General features: G+C 39.3%; 1 protein-coding gene across 1 annotated transcript; it reads left to right on the top strand.

The window, feature by feature from the left end:
- The first annotated feature begins 219 nt into the window (after positions 1 to 219).
- On the top strand, positions 220 to 15,066 carry LOC129267004 (zinc finger protein 420-like). Its single transcript, XM_064103827.1, has 4 exons — positions 220 to 296; positions 6,340 to 6,605; positions 8,572 to 8,824; positions 9,529 to 15,066. Exons 1-4 carry the CDS (start codon positions 257 to 259, stop codon positions 12,177 to 12,179), a joined length of 3,210 nt encoding a protein of 1,069 aa, XP_063959897.1. The 5' UTR covers positions 220 to 256; the 3' UTR covers positions 12,180 to 15,066.
- Positions 15,067 to 18,613: the final 3,547 nt, after the last annotated feature.

Below are 18,613 nucleotides of genomic sequence, written 5' to 3'. Positions count from 1 at the left end.
GGTGTTTTTTGTGAATAATTATTTTATAGTAGTTTTCAAAGTCAGCACTGCTGCTATGAATCGCGTGATACAGGTGAGACTGCCAGAGGCGCTCCACTTGTTAATTCTTGATATTCATGTTGACATATGCCTTTATTTTTTTTTCTTGAACAAATAGTCTGCTTTATTTGATTTTGTTCATGAATGTATATATGTCTGCTTTTTGTTTTCTCCAGACAATGCAGTGTTTGATGACGGGCAAGCCGCCAGGAGGAGGATGTATGTGCAATCTAGCATGCCCGATGATCGCTATATTTGTAAGTAAAACGAACAGAATTTTTTTTTCATCTTTCCACAATCAATCTTGTTTTTACCTCGTTAGCTTTTCGCCTACTCGTTTCTACAGGCTTCTTCAGACCAGCGCCGTAGATGGGGTAGTAGCGCGGTAGTCCGTGAGAATGAGAATGTACTTTAATAGTAGAAAGTTTGTATCGTCTGATTTTCGGTTCATGGAATGTGCCTGGTTCTTCTGGATGTGAATTGCCTCCCTGATCCATCTTGTGTATTTATTGTCGTCTCACGGACTGCCGCACTGCCGATATTACCCCATCTACGGAGAGTCGGCAATACTCTGAAGAAGCTTGCAGAAACGAGTAAGCAAAATTTCAAAACAAAATTGTGGAAAGATGAAAATTTGTTCTATTTGACTGAGTTCTTCCTATCAGATGAATTTCTTTATGGATGTCAGTAAAACAGTTTGAAAAACCACAAGATTTTGGTATTTGTAAATAGGTTAAAGTAAATTCAATATCTATAAAATTTATTGTCCTAGTTGGTTAATATAACATATTAAGTGGAAGTCCACTCCAACAAAAAAAGTGTTGAAATTAAGAAAAAAATAAAGCAATCTTATACAACTGTTATGAAAATATCATAAAATTCAGATGTAAGATGAAAAAATTGTGTCATTTTAAGTTTTGCTAATTTTCACAGAACAATTATACATGTATACTCATGCTGGCCAGTACAGACGTCACCCACTCACTGTTTCTTCTTTATTTTATCATATGAATATTTTTTTTTTTTCATCTATGATGTAAAACGAAGTTTGATTCCTCCCTTTATTTAGAATTGCCAAAGTTGGACCTTTTGCGAGTCAATGAAGAGTATCCTTTTTGTCAAAGCATTCAAAGAAAACTCAAAGTTTCAAACAATAGATTTAAAAGAAATATGGAGTATGTGGCATCACCGATTTTCACATTTGCATTTGCATCTTTGTGTTGTACATACAACTGTTTTGTAAAAAAATATTAGTGAGCAAAATGTTTTAATGTCATTGCTTTCTAATTTTACATCCGGCTTTGATGAAATTTTAGCGCTTTGCTTGTTAGATTATTCCTGTCTTATTTGCAACTTGTTGTTGGGGATGGACTTGATATTTAATGGTTAATTTGACTTTGTAAGGGGTTACTTTTAATAGCTTAGATAAAGAATATCATTTGGCTCGATGGTATGATGTTGTTTGGTAGTCTGGATTCGGTTTGATAGAGAATTGTTACAATAACAAACACACAATTTCTAAAACAAATTTAGCCAATCAGATTGAAAGACTGCAGTAGCTTTAAACTGTTATTGCAAATTAGTTATTACAACAAGTGTTATGAAATGGGCCCCTGGTCGAACTTCTTGCTTTAATACCGCCCCCTTCTCCCCCCGGCCCTCGAACAATGCAATGTATATCTCATGATCAACCTATTGTGTTTGAAGTAGGTTGGGTCATACATATTTATCATGAACTCCCTGTTTTCATGGGTTCATGGCAAAAACATGCACTCTTTCAATGCATGCTCTCATCATCACCCACAGGCCACGCCACAATAACGCTATGACTATAGAAATGGCATTCAATAGCTTGTTCAAAGGCTTCTATATGGTACAACAAACAAGAATGGAAGAATCATTTGATGAAATATGATGCCCTGTTTGGATAAACAGGGCCTGGGTGGAAATGTACCTTTAAATTCAATAGCCTTTTTATCCATTCATGGCGGAGTAGTCAAGTCTACCATACATCAGCCATGAAATTTTTTTTTTTCATAACCATGCTCTACATACACTGGGGTGGTGATTTCCTATCTGGGAATACAGAAGTCGAACGGGGCCAAGAAAGGGGAGAGTGTATCTGACATTCGGTGCTCTCACACTCGCACGATCATGAATAATGCCTGGTATTTGCTGGTTGCGTATATTAATACTGAATTCTACCACGATCAGGAAATACTATATTTACTATGTGAAAGTTTAATTATTTGTAATATCCCAATATCCGAGCAGAAATAGAGGTAGAGGTGATGTGGCTCAGTGGATAAGTCCTCGGATTTTGAACCACAAGGTCCGGGGTTCAAATCCCACCACAGCACTAGCGTCCTGGTACCCGGTAGGCAGTGGTGGACCATGACCCGAAGGAGACAAATGGTTGGAGGGGCACTGTATTCTTTGTGAACAATGCTGTGCCCCTCCAATGCTTTGTCTCCTCCGGGTCACAGTCCGCCACTGCCGGTAGGAAGGAATTCCTTGAATGCTCAATGCACCCGATTAGGGTAGCCGTGCTAAGCCAAGCTAATGGTATGCAGTGCTTAGAAACATTTGTATTACTATTAAGCACTTTATAAATGTTGCATATTATCGTTATTATTAAATACCGGCAAAGTACATATAAAAATGATGAGAACTTTAATAATGGTGTTTTTGTCTCGCCTGCATGGCAGAGTGAGACTATAGGCGCCGCTTTTCCGACGGCGGAGGCATCAACACCAAATCTTAACCAAAGTTTAAGTTTTTGAAATGACAGCATAACTTAGAAAGTCTATGGACCTAGTTCATGAAAATTGGCCATAAGGTTAATCAAGTATTACTGAACATCCTGCCTGAGTTTCAGGTCACATGACCAAGGTCAAAGGTCATTTAGGGTCAATGAACTTAGACCATGTTGGGAGAATCAACATCAAAATCTTAACCTAAGGTTAAGTTTTTGAAATGTCATCATAACTTAGAAAATATATGGACCTAGTTCTTGAAACTTGGACATAAAGTTAATCAAGTATTACTGAACATCCTGCTTGAGTTTCACGTCACATGACCAAGGTCAAATGTCATTTAGGGTCAATGAACTTTGGCCAAATTGGGGGTATCTGTTGATACCATCATAACTTTAAAAGTTTATGGATCTGATTCATGAAACTTGGACATAAGAGTAATCAAGTATCACTGAACATTCTGTGCAAGTTTCAGGTCACATGATTAAGATCAAAAGTCATTTAAGGTCAAATGAACTTTGGCCAAGTTGGGGGTATTTGTTGAATTTACCATCATAACTTTGAAAGTTTATTGGTCTAGTTCATAAAGCATGGACATATTCAAGTATCACTGAACATCCTGTGCAAATTTCAGGTCACATGACCAAGATCAAAGGTCAATGAACTTTGCCCATGTGGGGGGGGGGGGGTATCTGTTGAATTACCATCATAACTTTGAAAGTTTATGGATCTGATTCATGAAACTTGGACATAAAGAGTAATCAAGTATCTTTGAACATTTTGTCCGAGTTTCAGGTCACATGACCAAAGTCAAAGGTCATTTAAGGTCATTGAACTTTTGCCATTTTAGAGGTAATTATAAGATTGCTGTCATAACTTTCAAAGTTTATAGTATAAACTGTGGATATAGGGGTAATCAAGTTTCACTGACAAGTTTTAGGTCACATGATCAAGGTCAAAGGTCAATGAACGTAGTATTGTATCATTATATGAATGGTGTTTTTTGTGAATAATTATTTTATAGTAGTTTTCAAAGTCAGCACTGCTGCTATATTGAATTGCGTGATGCAGGTGAGACCGCCAGAGGCATTCCACTTGTTTCCTATCTCATAGTCCTAGAGAAATTTGCATTGTGAAAAACCCTAATGACAAGACCTATTTTGATCTAGAGTAAGAGGATATATTGTTTGCTAGTGATGAACAGGGGAGGGGGGTACTCAGTGTAAGTGTATGATACGTATGTGCCATGCCTTTTTCCCCCTTCTGGAGGCTCTCAAATTTGTAATAACTCGCTCCAGATAGCGCCCGTCATGATCTACTCAGCCGGTCAGAGCGGCGAGCTCGATCATCGTGGAGCCCTTATGTCGGCCCGCCGAAGCTCCCCGCGCCTGCAGCTAGCTTGCGCCGGCCGATATGAATCATTACATAGCCGCTACCGATTACGCCTACGATCTTATGAGTTCCAGAGACCCTGTTCTTGATGTGGTCGGTTCCAGAGCATTGCATTTTTAGCAATCGTTGATCCAAGAGCTGCTTCGGAGACCCTAATTTTAAGACCAAGATTTAGTTGCGGAAGCCCCTATTTTAGAGTTGGCGCAGCACATAGGTATCATCTTATAATTCAAGTACCCCCCGCCGCCGGGAATGAACTAAGCTTGAGAGAATTATTAATTATTACTCCATATTCTGGAAAGGGTGGGGGAGAGTCCAAATACGTACATGTACTATGCACTTTAATTGGATTATCCAATGAGCCAGGTGTTTTGCTATGTCGTTGCATAAATTATCTTTTGTTTTAAAAAGCAATGCACATTTGAATCCACTACTCGGAAGAAATTATTGTAAAAATTGCTCCCAAAATAAATAAAAGGGTCTAAAAAGAAAGAGGGTCTGGGTTGGCCAGATTTACCTCGCACTAACATAAACCTCAAAACCATCCCTCCACTTTACTTTATTAAGTGCATCCTCCTACCTCAACCCATCCCTCCTCCACTTCTTGCTCCTTTCATGTCTTCTTCAGTAGCTCCCTTCTCTTTGCTGCTCTGCTACTAGAAGTTTATCTGGTTTAGACAGAGAATGTGTGAAACACTTTTAGGCCTTCAAGTTCATATAATTTACAGGTATTTTCATGAACGGAGAGGTGTAAACAGACCTATTGTGGTTTATTACAATAATAGTGCTCAAACTACTATAGTTTCACTCACCCATGCTGGCCAAGTGCAGCCATGTGCAGCCATTTATGAACGTATAGTCAGCGAGAGAGATGGTAACGTTTTGGTAGCTCTTTCGAGAATTGTTTAGTTTGTATGCTGGTTAGTGTTCTGTCCAGTCATATCGCTGCTGTTGCCGTCCTGGTGTCGAGAACTCAAGAAATGATGGGTAATTTTCTTGATGTGTTTTTAATAGACTTGACCCCTTGCAGAAGTTTCTGATAATTCAAGGGCTTGGAAAATTTTGCCATTGTAAATATTTTAGTGAGGACACTGAGCTATATAAAAACAGAAGTGAAATTATATATTTTATAAAAGTGAATGTAATTTAGGGATGCATTCACTGTAAACTGTGCATCTGGAATGTTGATCTCCATATTCCTCAGAAATCAACTTATTTCTCTTGACATATTTACTTGATGAAATTTTGATATAGTCTATTAAAAGACTCTTTGGGACTTGCAACATTAATGACCCTTTTCTTTTTTTATTTGTGCTGCTTGCATACATTTTTCCTGACTGGCTTTTTCCTTTCTTTGTTGCAAATTTGTAACTATTAACAAGACTTCACAAGTTTATTTCACACAACTATTTTGTGCTTTATTGTACATTTGTGTTGCTTTTATTTTCATCTGAGGGTATAAACATTACTTTTACTGTAGAATTCTCAGATTTTGTTTGTTTCTTTCTCATTTTAATCACTTTATTAAATTGCTTCAATAATCTCTTTTTTTTTCTTACTGTTCTGTGTATCCGTGAAAGACAGAATCAAAGACAATTCCACTGTTATGGTATATGAAATAATATTTTATTCTTTCTTTAATGATAATCAGTTACTTTTTTGTTGTACTTGTTGCTTGATTGCTTGTTGGAAAAAGTTTTTTGGACTCCCTTATCCCTCTTTTTGTTTTAAATATTAATCTGAAAGACTTAACCATATTTATGCACTTTACAGTTTAGTTTTTATTTGTAGTCTTGTTTTACATGTATATTTTCAAGGGTTTATTTTTTAATTTTAGAAGAAGTACCATTTCAGCTAATGCCTTGTTTCAAAGAGATGTGTAGACACAGGATGCCAAATCGTTCTGAATTTCAAGGAGAGAATCGGAATCTTTACTATCCCAGGCTTGTTTCAAGATTGCTATTATTGTTTTCTTTAGATGACCACATCCTCTTAATGGGGAATGCACTTTATTGCTACCTTTGAGCAAAATCATCTTTAAATATTCAGAAATGTTGGGATCCAGTTTCCATTTCTCCATTTTAAAAAAAATACATGTCTATCTATCCATATTCTCTATTTTAAATGTGTTCTTGTCTTCTTTTTTTTTCAGACTGTGAGGAATGCAAGGAACGTTACGAAGGGGAGTGCCCGCTGCACCCCTTCACCGTCATCGAAGACAAACCCGTACCTGCGGAGTGCGAGAACCGGGCCAGATTAACGCTCCCGGACTTCCTCTCTATCTCACACTCTGGAGTGGAGGGGTGCGGGGAAGGGGTGTGGGCCGAAAAGCACATACCCAAAGGGGTGCGGTTTGGTCCCTACGCCGGGGAGATCGTTAGCAACGATGCCGGCTACTGGAGCGGATATGCTTGGGAGGTAGGTCTATTGAATCTTACATCAAAGAGAGGGGGATGGGGGTTAATCATTAGCATGCTTGTTCAAGATTCTTAGAGATACCCCCTCTCCCTTTAGGGAAGGAAATGAATTAGGTTTTTTTACCCCCTGTCACAGGTTTTTGGAATAGAACACAGCAAATCAAAGGTTTTATTTGCCACAGACCTGTGCTTTGAAGGACTGCTTTCAAAATTTTCTCCACGATTTTAGGTTTATTTTGGGAGAATTTGTAAACTACCCCTGATTACAGATATTTCTGGAAAAAATGTCAAATGACCTAATTCGATGATTTTTCAGGATCCACCCGCTGAGTCCCTTTTCCTCCCCAAAAAATTGGTAACCCTCTTTTGGTTTAAATGATTTTTTTTTTTTTGGGGGGGGGGGTACTAGGACTAATACTGATGATATGAACATTTTTTAGGGGGGCTTTATATTTTAGGAATTGTGATAGGGGGAATAGATGGGGGATGAGGAGCACAAGAGAGGTGCAGTTTTGGAGAAAATGCTGGAAAGATCATTTGCATCAATGCCGGTTACATGCCTGAGAGATAGGTTTGAAATACACTTCTCCTTTTGGAATGATGTGGTCCAACGAAGGGGTGTGGGCCTAGAAACACATGAATCCTTAAAGATATCAATACTTTATTTTGATGGATTAATCATGTTTACAAGTTGATGTTATGTACATTTTGATATTTAATGAGTTTGGTTCTGAAAGGTACATGTAGTTCCTTTTACATATTCAGAGAGAGAGAGAAAAAACCACATTGTTAGCCAAATGACCGATAGCTATGGAAAGGGATTTTAGAACATCCTTTTTTATCAATATTTACTTTAGAAAAGTAACCCTTTTTCCAAAGACAGCTAGCTACCTTTCTGAATAATTGTTTAAAATATTTGTTTTCCAATGAAATTTTAAGAAGTAACCGATATAACCCAGCTTTCCTTATGAGAGACAGAAGATATTGGTCAGAGAAGAAGTAGAGATACTTTGAACTGCAAAGTCGAGGGTTCAAATCCTTCTGCAGTACTTATTCTCGTCCTCTCACAAGGCATTTATCTACATTTGCCACTCTCCGCCCAGGTGTAGTAAATGGGTACCACATAGGAAGGAATTCCTTGTATGCTTGAGCATAAACCTGATTGATAAACTGATAACTGATAAAATTATTGTTAACTCTTAATGTGCCATTCACTGTAATCAGCGAGTGCCATTTTTTTTGTCAAAGAGTCTATATATTTAATTGTTTTATTATAAAAAAGGGAGACACTCCTGAGACAATAATGTTAAACCTCTTGACCATAAGCTGAACTGAATAATAGAATCACTCATGCATGCAATGCGCTCCTCAAAATGCAATAGGCATAACAGTAGCTGTATGACCATTGCACGAAAATGTGTTTGTGGCACTCCATTGGATGCACAGATATGCGTTCATGGCATGTTAAGGGTTAAAACTGACTTCCAAACCTGATCAGGATAGCCATGCTAAAGCCAAGAATATAGCATTTAGTGCTTTAAAAGTTGTAAAGCACTTTGTAGATGTTGCATGTTTGTTGTTGTTGTGAGCCGCCCAGCATGCTAGAAGGCACTTTGCATTAGATTGGATGGATGGATGTCTCTCGTCAACCATTTCGCCCCCAAAAGGTGAATCTGGCCACCCAAGAAAGCAAACTCCGATTTCGATGACGCTCGGCTTGTGGGTATTGTCAGGTACAAGTGTTACCCATGCAAAGTGATGATGGAATATGTGTATGTTAATGTCATCATTTACCTATTTCTTCTGAATGGACCATCAGACCAAAGGTGAACTTCAACCCCTTACCATAGTCTGATTTCGATGCCAGAGTGCGGCCCACTGGTTTATATTATCTGAATATAGCAATTGCAAAACCCACAAATAGCGAAACTCTACTTTAGTATTATGTTGCTTTTGTGAACTTTCAGATATGCGTCCAGGGCAAAGTGATTCATTGCATCGATGGCAAGGACGAGAGGAAAGGAAACTGGCTTCGCTTTGTCAACTGCGCCCGTAACTTGGCAGAGCAGAATCTGGTGGCCTTCCAGCACCTTGGAGAGATCTACTATCACACCTGCAAGCCCATCGAGCCTGGAACGGAACTACTGGTCTACTACGGTGAGGAATTCGCCAAGAAGCTGGACGTTGTCTCGGAACTTACCAGCCTTATGTATGACTCAAGTAAGTTGGATTGAAGTGTGTCTTTGCAACTTTGGGAAGGTATATGTAAGGGGGTGTTCAAATTGCTGGCCAATCTCATGTCAGATTCAAGAGTGTCTTTATTGCTTAAAGGAAGGGATGTGGTAACATTCACTGGCCAGCTTTAGTTATGATTCAGGTAATTTTTTTGAAGGAATTGGGGTATTTGATTGGCTTGGCTAGCCTTGTGCATGATGCAAGTAAGTCATATTCAAGAGTGTCTTTTGCAGCTTTGGGAAAGGATTGGGTTATTTGATTGGTTAGCCAGCCGTATGTAAGATTCATGTAAGTCAGATTCAAGATTGATGTATTGCTTTTGGGAAGGGATTGGGGAATTTTATTGACTGGCCAGCCTTATATATGAGTCAAGTAAGTTGGATTCATGGGTGTCTTTGTTGCTTTCAGAATGTATGGGGTAGTTGAGTTATAGGGTCTTTAAAACAAACAATACCCATTGGTTAAAACATAATACGTAACATGCCTAACTTGGGTAACAGGAGATAACTCTTGTGATTCCTCAAACGACTTTGCTCTGTAGCTGGGTCCAAACACCCCATTTGGAATCAGTACAATGGGGTAAGCTCTCAAACAAATGTTTGACATATACATGTATGGTAATCCTTATTTTTTTCCTCTACCATGCAAACCTTCAAATCTCAACAATTTTAACAAACTTGTTTTTTCAGAATCTGGAACATACAAGTGTGAGTTCTGCGGTCGGCTGTTCACCATCGCGATCTACCTTGCCCGCCATCTCCGTTACTCCCACAACAAAGTAATCAGAGGTTCTTCAACCAGTCATCACGTGGTCAAGAGCATTGACAGACAGACCCTTGCAGCTATGGTGGCTGAAGCAGAGGTGTACAATCAACTAGCAGCCAACAGTGAGGCCTTTACAGGTCAAAGGTCGGAGTTTGGAGGTCCGGGTTCGGAGGAGAGGGATCAGGATTCAGAGTTAGGGGATCAGAGTGCAGAACTCGCAGGTCAAAGTTCAGGGGTGGGAGGTGAGACGTATGAGAATGGAGGAGACAACTCCAGTGAGCCGGCGCATATGAGTGAGAGCTCTCAAGGTTATGAGGATGCAGGTCAGGGTTCGGAGTATTATGACCAAAGGGGTCAGAGGTCAGATGGAGAGAGTGAGAGTGTGGGTGGTTACGCCACAAGTAATGGTGAGCCCATGATGGATCTTGATATGCAAAGGTATAGGGATTTTGAAGCAAATGATGGGAATAGGGGTGTAGAGGTTGAGAGGGGAGATGGTGTAGGTGGTGCAGAAGATGCAGCGGAAGCAGGGAAAGGGTATGTGTGTGGCGTTTGTGGGCAGCAGTTCGCTCTCGAGCTGGTCTACAATGCTCACATGATAACACATAGTGTTGTCGATGGTCAGAGGTGTGAGTTATGCGGTGATCTGTTTCCAACGAAGGAAGATCTTCTTGGCCATGCCTGTATGCAGGGGTCAAGAGTTGCTGAGAACGGGGACAACCAATCACACTTGGATGCCAACAAGCCGTTCGTCTGCACGTTTTGCGGCAAACGCTTCAGCCACAAGGAGTACTTGCGAACCCATGTACGCATCCACACGGGAGAGAAACCCTATAGCTGTCGCTTCTGTGACAAGTCGTTCACGCAGGGGAGTGCACGGAACACGCATGAACGGACCCACACCAGGGTCAAACCGTTCATGTGCGATGTGCCAACTTGTGGGATGAGGTTCAGAGATGGCAGTCATCTGCGGACCCACAAGCGCATCCACAGTGACTCCAAGCCATTCCAGTGTAGGTTCTGTGGCAAATGCTTCCTCTTTGCCAGTCAGTTGATGCAGCATGAGCTTACGCACAGCTCTCTGAAACCCTATATTTGTGGTGTTTGTGGAAGAGGGTTCAATCAGAAGGCATACTTGCGTGTTCATGAACGCTTGCATACGGGTGAGAAGCCCTATCCATGCAGAGTTTGCGGGAAGCGATTCAACCAGATGACATCACGGAATGTCCATGAACAGAAGCATGGAAACTGGGGGATGTATGACTGCAAGAAGTGTGGTCTGAGCTTCAAAAGAAGTCGAGACCTGCTGCGGCATGAATGCAGTGGCTTGGCTGCTGTAAATGGTGTTCCGCCTATGCTCTTTCAGCGGCCAATACATCCCGCCCCAGTGCCGCATCAGCAGGTTTTCCCATGTAGGCAATGTCCTGAGGTCTTTGCGTCTTCTTCAGAACTTCACCAACACCAGCAGTCTCATGTGCTGAGGCCATTTTCCTGCGACATATGCAGCAAGCGTTTCACGCACAGGAGCTACCTTGAGATTCACGTCCGAATCCATACTGGGGAGAAGCCTTACTCCTGTAAGTACTGCGGGAAGACCTTTAGTCAAACCAGTTCCAGGAATGCTCATGAGAGAATTCATGAAAGAATCAAAGCAGCAAAAGAAGCAGAACAAAATTGCAATGAAGCACAAGAAGGTGGTGAGAAAGAAGTTGCAGATGGAGCCAACGGAGAGAAGGAAGGCGAGAAGGCTTCAGAAACAAATAGTGAAAATTCCACTATGCCTAATCTTCCAGTGCATCCAGCTATCCAGAGCTGTCGTTATTGCAATAAAACCTTCACTGATGCTGCCTTGCTTGTTAGTCACGAACAGACGCACATGCGGCCAAGAGATCATGTTTGTGGCTTTTGTGGGAAGGCTTTTAGCAAAGGCCGATATCTACAGATTCACGAACGAACACACACGGGCGAGAAACCATATCAGTGCCGGTACTGTACCAAGCGCTTTACCCAAGGAAGCTCTCGTAATGTTCACGAGAGGATACATGTAAGGAATGGGGACTATAAACTCAGCCCTCTATCCCCTGTAGATCACATGCCATTGCGTAGTCCGAATGTTCCATATGATACCATTCCAAATTACAATAATCAGAATCTCCCGGACCATCCCAACAATGCCTTGCGCCCAATGTACACCTGTAGGTTCTGCAGCATGCGCTTCGATGACACTGCTGCACTTGCGCATCATGAGAAAGTGCATGGTATCAGACCATTCATTTGCAACATATGCGGGAGGACGTTCACGCAGAGTCGCTACCTGCAGATCCACGTCCGCACGCACATCGGCGAGCAGCCTTACCCCTGCCGCTTCTGCAGCAAGCGCTTTTCGCAGTGCAGCGCCAGGAACATGCACGAACGCATCCACACCGAGTTCCGACCCCACCAGTGCCCCGTGTGCGGAAAGTCGTTCATTGTGAACAGTGCCCTGCAGAAGCACCTCCAGAAACATCAGCTCTCTGGCAATCCTTCCCTGCCTGGAAGCGAAACAGCGCCACCGCAAAATATGCTCTTGCTCTGATGACTGGTATGAACCTTTCACATACATTCACTGCCTTTTGATGTTTGCCGTTCATGTGTTTGCTCGAAGAGGTTAAGACTAAATTTACAGGCCATGTAAATTGATGGTACCGTTTGGACTACATCAATAAGTAGCACAGCCCCCTCACCAGTAATATTTAGCATACATGAAAAGTATGAAAAAAATGCATGAGTATGAAATTATAAACTATAAGGAACCATACTTCATGGGAAGTAAAGCAGATGTTCTCCAATATCTATATCACAATAGCAACTCGTGATATCTGGATCAAATAATACTTACATGTATGTACATGTATATCTGCCTTACATTGAAATATTTACTTATATGTACATGTAAGATCATGTATATCATCTCTTTCTGTACCAACGCTATATGTTGGCAAGCGATATCAAAAGGAGATATTGGAAAGCGTAGCCTGAAAATGCAGATACTGTAACACTACACAATACACTCTCCATGTCTATGTACACCAGTGTTGTAACGACAATCACCGGCGCGGGTCGGAACTTTCCAGCACCCAAAATTTCCAGACGGCACTCAATAAAATATCACACCCTTCTGACCGGCACTAATATTCCCACCGACAGTGAACTGTATGAACATATCATTTTAATGTGTAAATCCTGAAAGCCACCTATTTTTCGTTCCCCAGAACCGCCACGACAAAGTGTTGGGCAATAACATTTCCAACACAATAAGGTCCCAGGTGACAACCCTGACGTACACCAAATAATGGTATTGCTATATGAACGAATCATCCCATTGAGCAAGTTTAAAGGCCAAGAGTAATCCATCGCCAACTTAAAGTGGTGTTCTTGCGCAAAGCCATTGGGAATCGCAGAACTCGGTATTTAACAGGTTAACCCATTAACTACTAGAACCAGATGGACCATTACAAAGCTTTACAGAACTCAGGAGTCCATGGGGTGCGAATGCCTATTGGGTCAATGGGTGTGGGGTCCAGTCATGTTGCAGTGACTACTCGGATTGATCGAGGGTTTAAAGAGGTCTAGAAAAGTACAGTGTTTGCTGAATTTGTGTTGAGGTTAATCGCTGACATCTTGCCTAGTAGTAATGTACATCTTTTTAAAAAAATTCTGATTATTTTTTCTGGGAAAAAAATGAATTTGAGGGGGGGTAATAGTGTGAAATTAAATTCTTCCTGTCGACACTTACGGTATTTTTAAGGTAGAGATAGATTGGTTATTTGATTTGAGAGAGAGAGGTAGCTTGAGAAGAGGAATTAGGACTAGGTGAATAATACAGCATTCATTAATGAGTGTAGACAGAAATTGAAATCTATTCTAGGGATTTAGGAATCATTTTAAAAAAACTGACATTACAATCTTCTCCCTTATGAAAGTCGGTGGAACTGGACTTGGATTTCAGCGGAATCCGCAGAGACTGAAGCTTGTGGTCTTTGGTGAAAGAAGAAGGAATGATGGTAGAAAAAGATAGAAAGAGAGAGAGAGAGAGGGGGGTCAAGTGAGAGAGATTTCATGAGAGACAAAGAGGTTGGGAGAGATCGATAGCTTTAGCTTTAGCCTGCCTTCCGATGATCGGTGTATTCAAGGAAGTAGTCCGGCCGGGTACCCACTCACCTCACCCGGGTCGGGTGCAGCACAATGTGGGTAAATTTCTTGCTTTGACTGGGATGGCCTGCAGTAACTAGGGGGAAATGATCAAGAATACTAGGGGATAGAGAGATTGGTAATGGTGTTGATTTTTTACCTGATTGGTAAGAAAGCATGAATGCTTGTGAGCAAGCAACCGGAGGACCAACGGCTTCAGGTCCTCTCCGAGGGAGCGATAGAATAGATAGGTAGAAGGAAAATAAAGAAGAGCGAGATAGAGATATGGAGTCATGATGTGAAGAGGAGTGTTGGAGAGAAGTGTTTAAAAAAAAATTATATCAATCATCCTCTGTTGATAGAGAAGGGTATGAATATTCATACGAATATTCATACTATTGTGCCATTAGGGCCTCTGTCTTGCAAAGAGTTACGATTGATCCAATCAATCACCGCAACTGTATGGAAATCCATCCACACCTTAATTTTTCTACAAGAAATTTGCACAATCTCCTCAGTAAACAGAGAGAATCACACTGAATCTCCAAGAGAACGATGAATGTATGAATATACATCATTTTGAGGAAATTTTTTGAACAAATTTGCATTTTAGATGTTGACGTCGCTGGCCGTCCATACTTGTGGTTGATTGGATCAATCGCAACTCTTCGTAAGACGGGCCCCAGAATTACGTGCCATAGTTTTTCATAATGATTCAACTCTAATCAATTTCTGTACATAAAATGGCAACCTAACCTGAGCCACGTAACACAAAGTCCAGCGATTGATAGTAGGGCGAATTCTTATGATTGATTGCATTGACCATGTTGTATACTCCATTGTAAAAATCAATCGTATGATCAGTCGCTAGGCTCTTTGTTACGTGACCCAGGTATTGGTTTCTCTCTCTAAAGTACAACTCAACCTCGCAATAAAATACTATCAGCATTAGGAGAGAGAGAGATAAAAGATGCTTCAAGAATAGTTCCTATATAAAGATGATCGAATCCACCAAAAAAAGAGATGATTTACTCGCAGCTGTTTTATGATGTAATTTTGCCATGAAAATGAACCAAACTTTGTAATTCCTGATCATATTATGTATCGTGATCACTAAACCTTGTATTTTTGTCTTTTTTATACAGTTTTAGAGAATCTATATTGGGATGAAGTGATTTTTTTTGTTTTTGTTTATATGTTGGTAGCGATGTGTATATGTCTTGCCTCAAGATTCCGTTGCTGAAGTAGTTGACTATATTTTGCTGGTCTGTGTGTGTTTTATGGTGAAGTTCAATAAAAAAAAAAGAAGAGAAAATTTCACCCAAGTGTAATACATGTATCCAGCCTTTCCTGACAATCTTGATATGTTTTTCATCTTGAAATAGTTTTTTCTTTGGTTTCAACAGCCCTTTTTTGTGCAAGTTGTTGAGTCGTATTCATTCCATTGTTTGTATTTTTTTTAAATAACCCAAAATCTGTAATACATGTAGGTAAAGTTCCACCTTATGTGGTGAAACATCATTCTCTCATAGACTCTGCACATTTTTATCATAATTCCAGAATAATAAAAATATATAATATTTGATTCTATTTCATTAATATAGATTGGTAAATATATGGTAATAGAATATTTTTCAAGAAGTAAGGGGAGGGTTTAAATGAGTGCAGATGCAGTGAAGGCAAGTAATGAGTGCTGAATATATTCAGTTGAACCTTTAAGGTGTTAAGAGTGTTTAATTTACTCTTTCTAATAAAGCATTTTAGTACCTAGCTGGAAAATGACATACAAGGCATTTTTTTTTTACTACAAATGAGAAAATATATCCCATCGAGATTACGCTGACCAAAACAGGCATGCTTTTCTAAATGATTGCAATTTTCCACAATGATGCGTTTCTCTAAACGAAAATAAAAAATAAAGGAAACAATTCAGAAAGAGTATTGCCTCAGCTACATGGTGAATATTGGGCAAAAATCTACCAATATTTACACAGATTTGCATAATGTTGATGGCATGATGACATAGGGTCTTGAAAAGTTCCTATCATTCTACCTGTGGCTTGCCTGGAATACTGCAAGTGCAGCAACCTTTTGTTTGAAAAACAAAAAGAGAAAACTTATCAGAGGAGGCAAATTTTGTCTGTAGAAATGAAAAACAAATCTTAATGCCTTCCACCTTGATATAAAAGGAATTTTATTGTTGATATTCTTGGCCCTTTTAAGTACTCAAGGCCTTACTGCCTTAGCTTTTTAACTGAAAATTGTGTAGATTTTTTCTCTCTAATGTATGTGTAGAACTAGTTGCAATATAACTATTTAGGTTGAACAGAGTATGTGTAGCGTAGCAATATGTTTTCCATTCTTTCTTTCGCAATGCCTGAACTATTTTATTTTTATGTCTTGATATTTCTCTTGTGCTTGCTTTTCACTTGTGGTTGTTTTAATGCAATTCTTCTATTTATAAACGGAATGATAACGTGGGTTCAGTATTATTTTTAGTTTTGTATATGTAAATTGATTTCTGTGGATCGTTATTGTATGTGTATAAGACACCATATGTTCATAACCGACAAAATCTTGTCGAAATGTTTGTTTCTTTATAAACAAAAAGGTGCTTGGATTGTCAATATGTATAAAAAGATGTTCAGATTTTACACAATGGAAATGTATTTTTTGTACTCTAGAAATTCATTCCATTGTTATTTTATGTTCTTTTCTGCTCTGTCGCCATAGACAATCTATCCCATTCCCTCGTAAAATAATGAAGTATGATAATATATCTTTAAACGATTATTTCTTTTGAGGTAAAAGGACCAAAACGTTAATTCTTTAGTCCTATTGGTGTATGTATGCAGATTACAGAATAACGTGCATGTATTGCAAATTGCGTCTTGTAAAGTCTTCATTGTGTATAATGTTTATTGTATTCCTTCCGTGAGAATAATATCGCGGAAAAAAAACTTTTTGCAATGTGGTAGCTCATAAGCATAATGTGTTCATACAAAGATTTATTCACCTATTTGTCATGTATGGTAGTGCCAAAGTGAGAAAAAAAAAGAGAGAGAAATTGATGTCTTTCTAGTTGGAAGAAGTAGTATTCAATGTTATACTTGAAGTTTGTATATTCACTATGATGGTTATATTGAATGTCATTTGTACAGTGATATTTGTATGTGTTTCTGTTCAATTTCTGACACCGATTCCTGCGCTTAGAATGGAAAGAGGAAATGTACATGCAATGGAAGGGGTTGATGACTGGGGGAGGGGGGAGGGGGAATCATTTACCAGAAATTTGTTTCAATGTTTAACTCTGGATTTATTTACTAATGTTACCATTTGAAGGCCACTGGAGGCACACAGAGATGTTAGATGATAATGTGATAAGCACTAATATTATAAAATATAAAATATTATCTTTATCACTGTTGATTACGGCGGTACTGCTTAAAGGTATAATCAAGCATTATCAGGTCCTTTCAGAGGCAGCGGAATGTCAGGCTCATACAGTGAAAGTGGAGGGGCACCTATTGTTTGGCAGACAAAAGGTGCCCCTCCACTTTCTTCGTCCGAGCCTGATGTTCCGCCGCCTCTGGGTCCTTTGGAAAGGCCCCCAAAGCCATAAGTCCTCTAATTGTCATTTGTATGATCATATCGCTAGTCTCCCAACTGAGCTCTTGTACCGTTATCATTCAAAGTTAGCCCAACTTATCCCACCAAGTGATTGCCGTTTGTTACTGGCAATATGTTGCAGGTATTATTATTAGCACAGGGGCAGTAGAAAGCGTATGGAAACACATAAATATGCCAATATATGTATTCTATCTAGAGAGGATTTCAAGGCTTGTAAAATAGTGTACAGTACATGTTAAGAGGATTAAAAAAAACATTGTGTGTTGGGAAAATGGATGAAAATGAATCAAGTGTTATTCAATGATGTTATATGGTGGTGTAACGAAATGGGGATAATCATGTGTTTCTTTTATTAAAGTATGTATTCATGTCTGTGCTGTGGACACGATGGAAGATTGTATAATGTATCGAGCAGTGATGGTCACTGCTTTTATACCCTTTTATCCGAAATTTCCAATGGATAGGAATTGTTTTATAAAGATATAATGGAATGATCATCATCAATATGTATGTTAAGCAAATCTAGCACGCTGCTCGCACAAGTTCTGTTTTAACTAATTGCCAAAATAAGTCTCCTTTGATAAATGCCGGCAGGGTAAAATGATTGGAAATGATTGTACATGTATGAAAAAAAAAATTGTCATTTATGAATAGACACAGATTAATAAAAAAAAACTTAAGTATGGATAATTGATTAAAGTAGCACCTGAAATGAAGTGTCTGCACCGGTGTCGAAATTCAAGAATGCAGCTGAATTCCATCACCTATCCCTCTCTTGCCAGCGTGATGCTCTACAATATTGGCAACTTTGATAACTAATCACTCTCCGATTTCCAGAGCTTCATTCTGCTCTATATGTGACGTTGTTAATTGTTAGAAATGGGATTCTTACTGGAAATACGCTTTCTAAAAGGTTTCTTGAATACTTATTATTGATATTTGGATTGGAGGAAGTGAAGTATTGGTTGTGAAAGGGTTGTGCTATTGTGTTTTTATGTAACACTCGAGTATTATGTTGCAAAGTTTGTGTGTAATCCAATGTGTAAACTTACATGTTTATTATGAAGAACAAGAAAAAAAAAATGATTGATAGTTTGCAACATACATAAATACCAAAGAAGTAGATATCTTGCATTCTAAATGCAGATACTTTTGTTTGTTTACTTGGGACCACTTGATGTCGATAAATATATGATTACTTCTAAAGTA

This window comes from Lytechinus pictus, chromosome 8 (assembly GCF_037042905.1).
Source record: "Lytechinus pictus isolate F3 Inbred chromosome 8, Lp3.0, whole genome shotgun sequence".
In the NCBI taxonomy this organism is placed as follows: Eukaryota; Metazoa; Echinodermata; class Echinoidea; order Temnopleuroida; family Toxopneustidae; genus Lytechinus; species Lytechinus pictus.
This window is presented reverse-complemented; position numbering and strand designations above follow the sequence as displayed.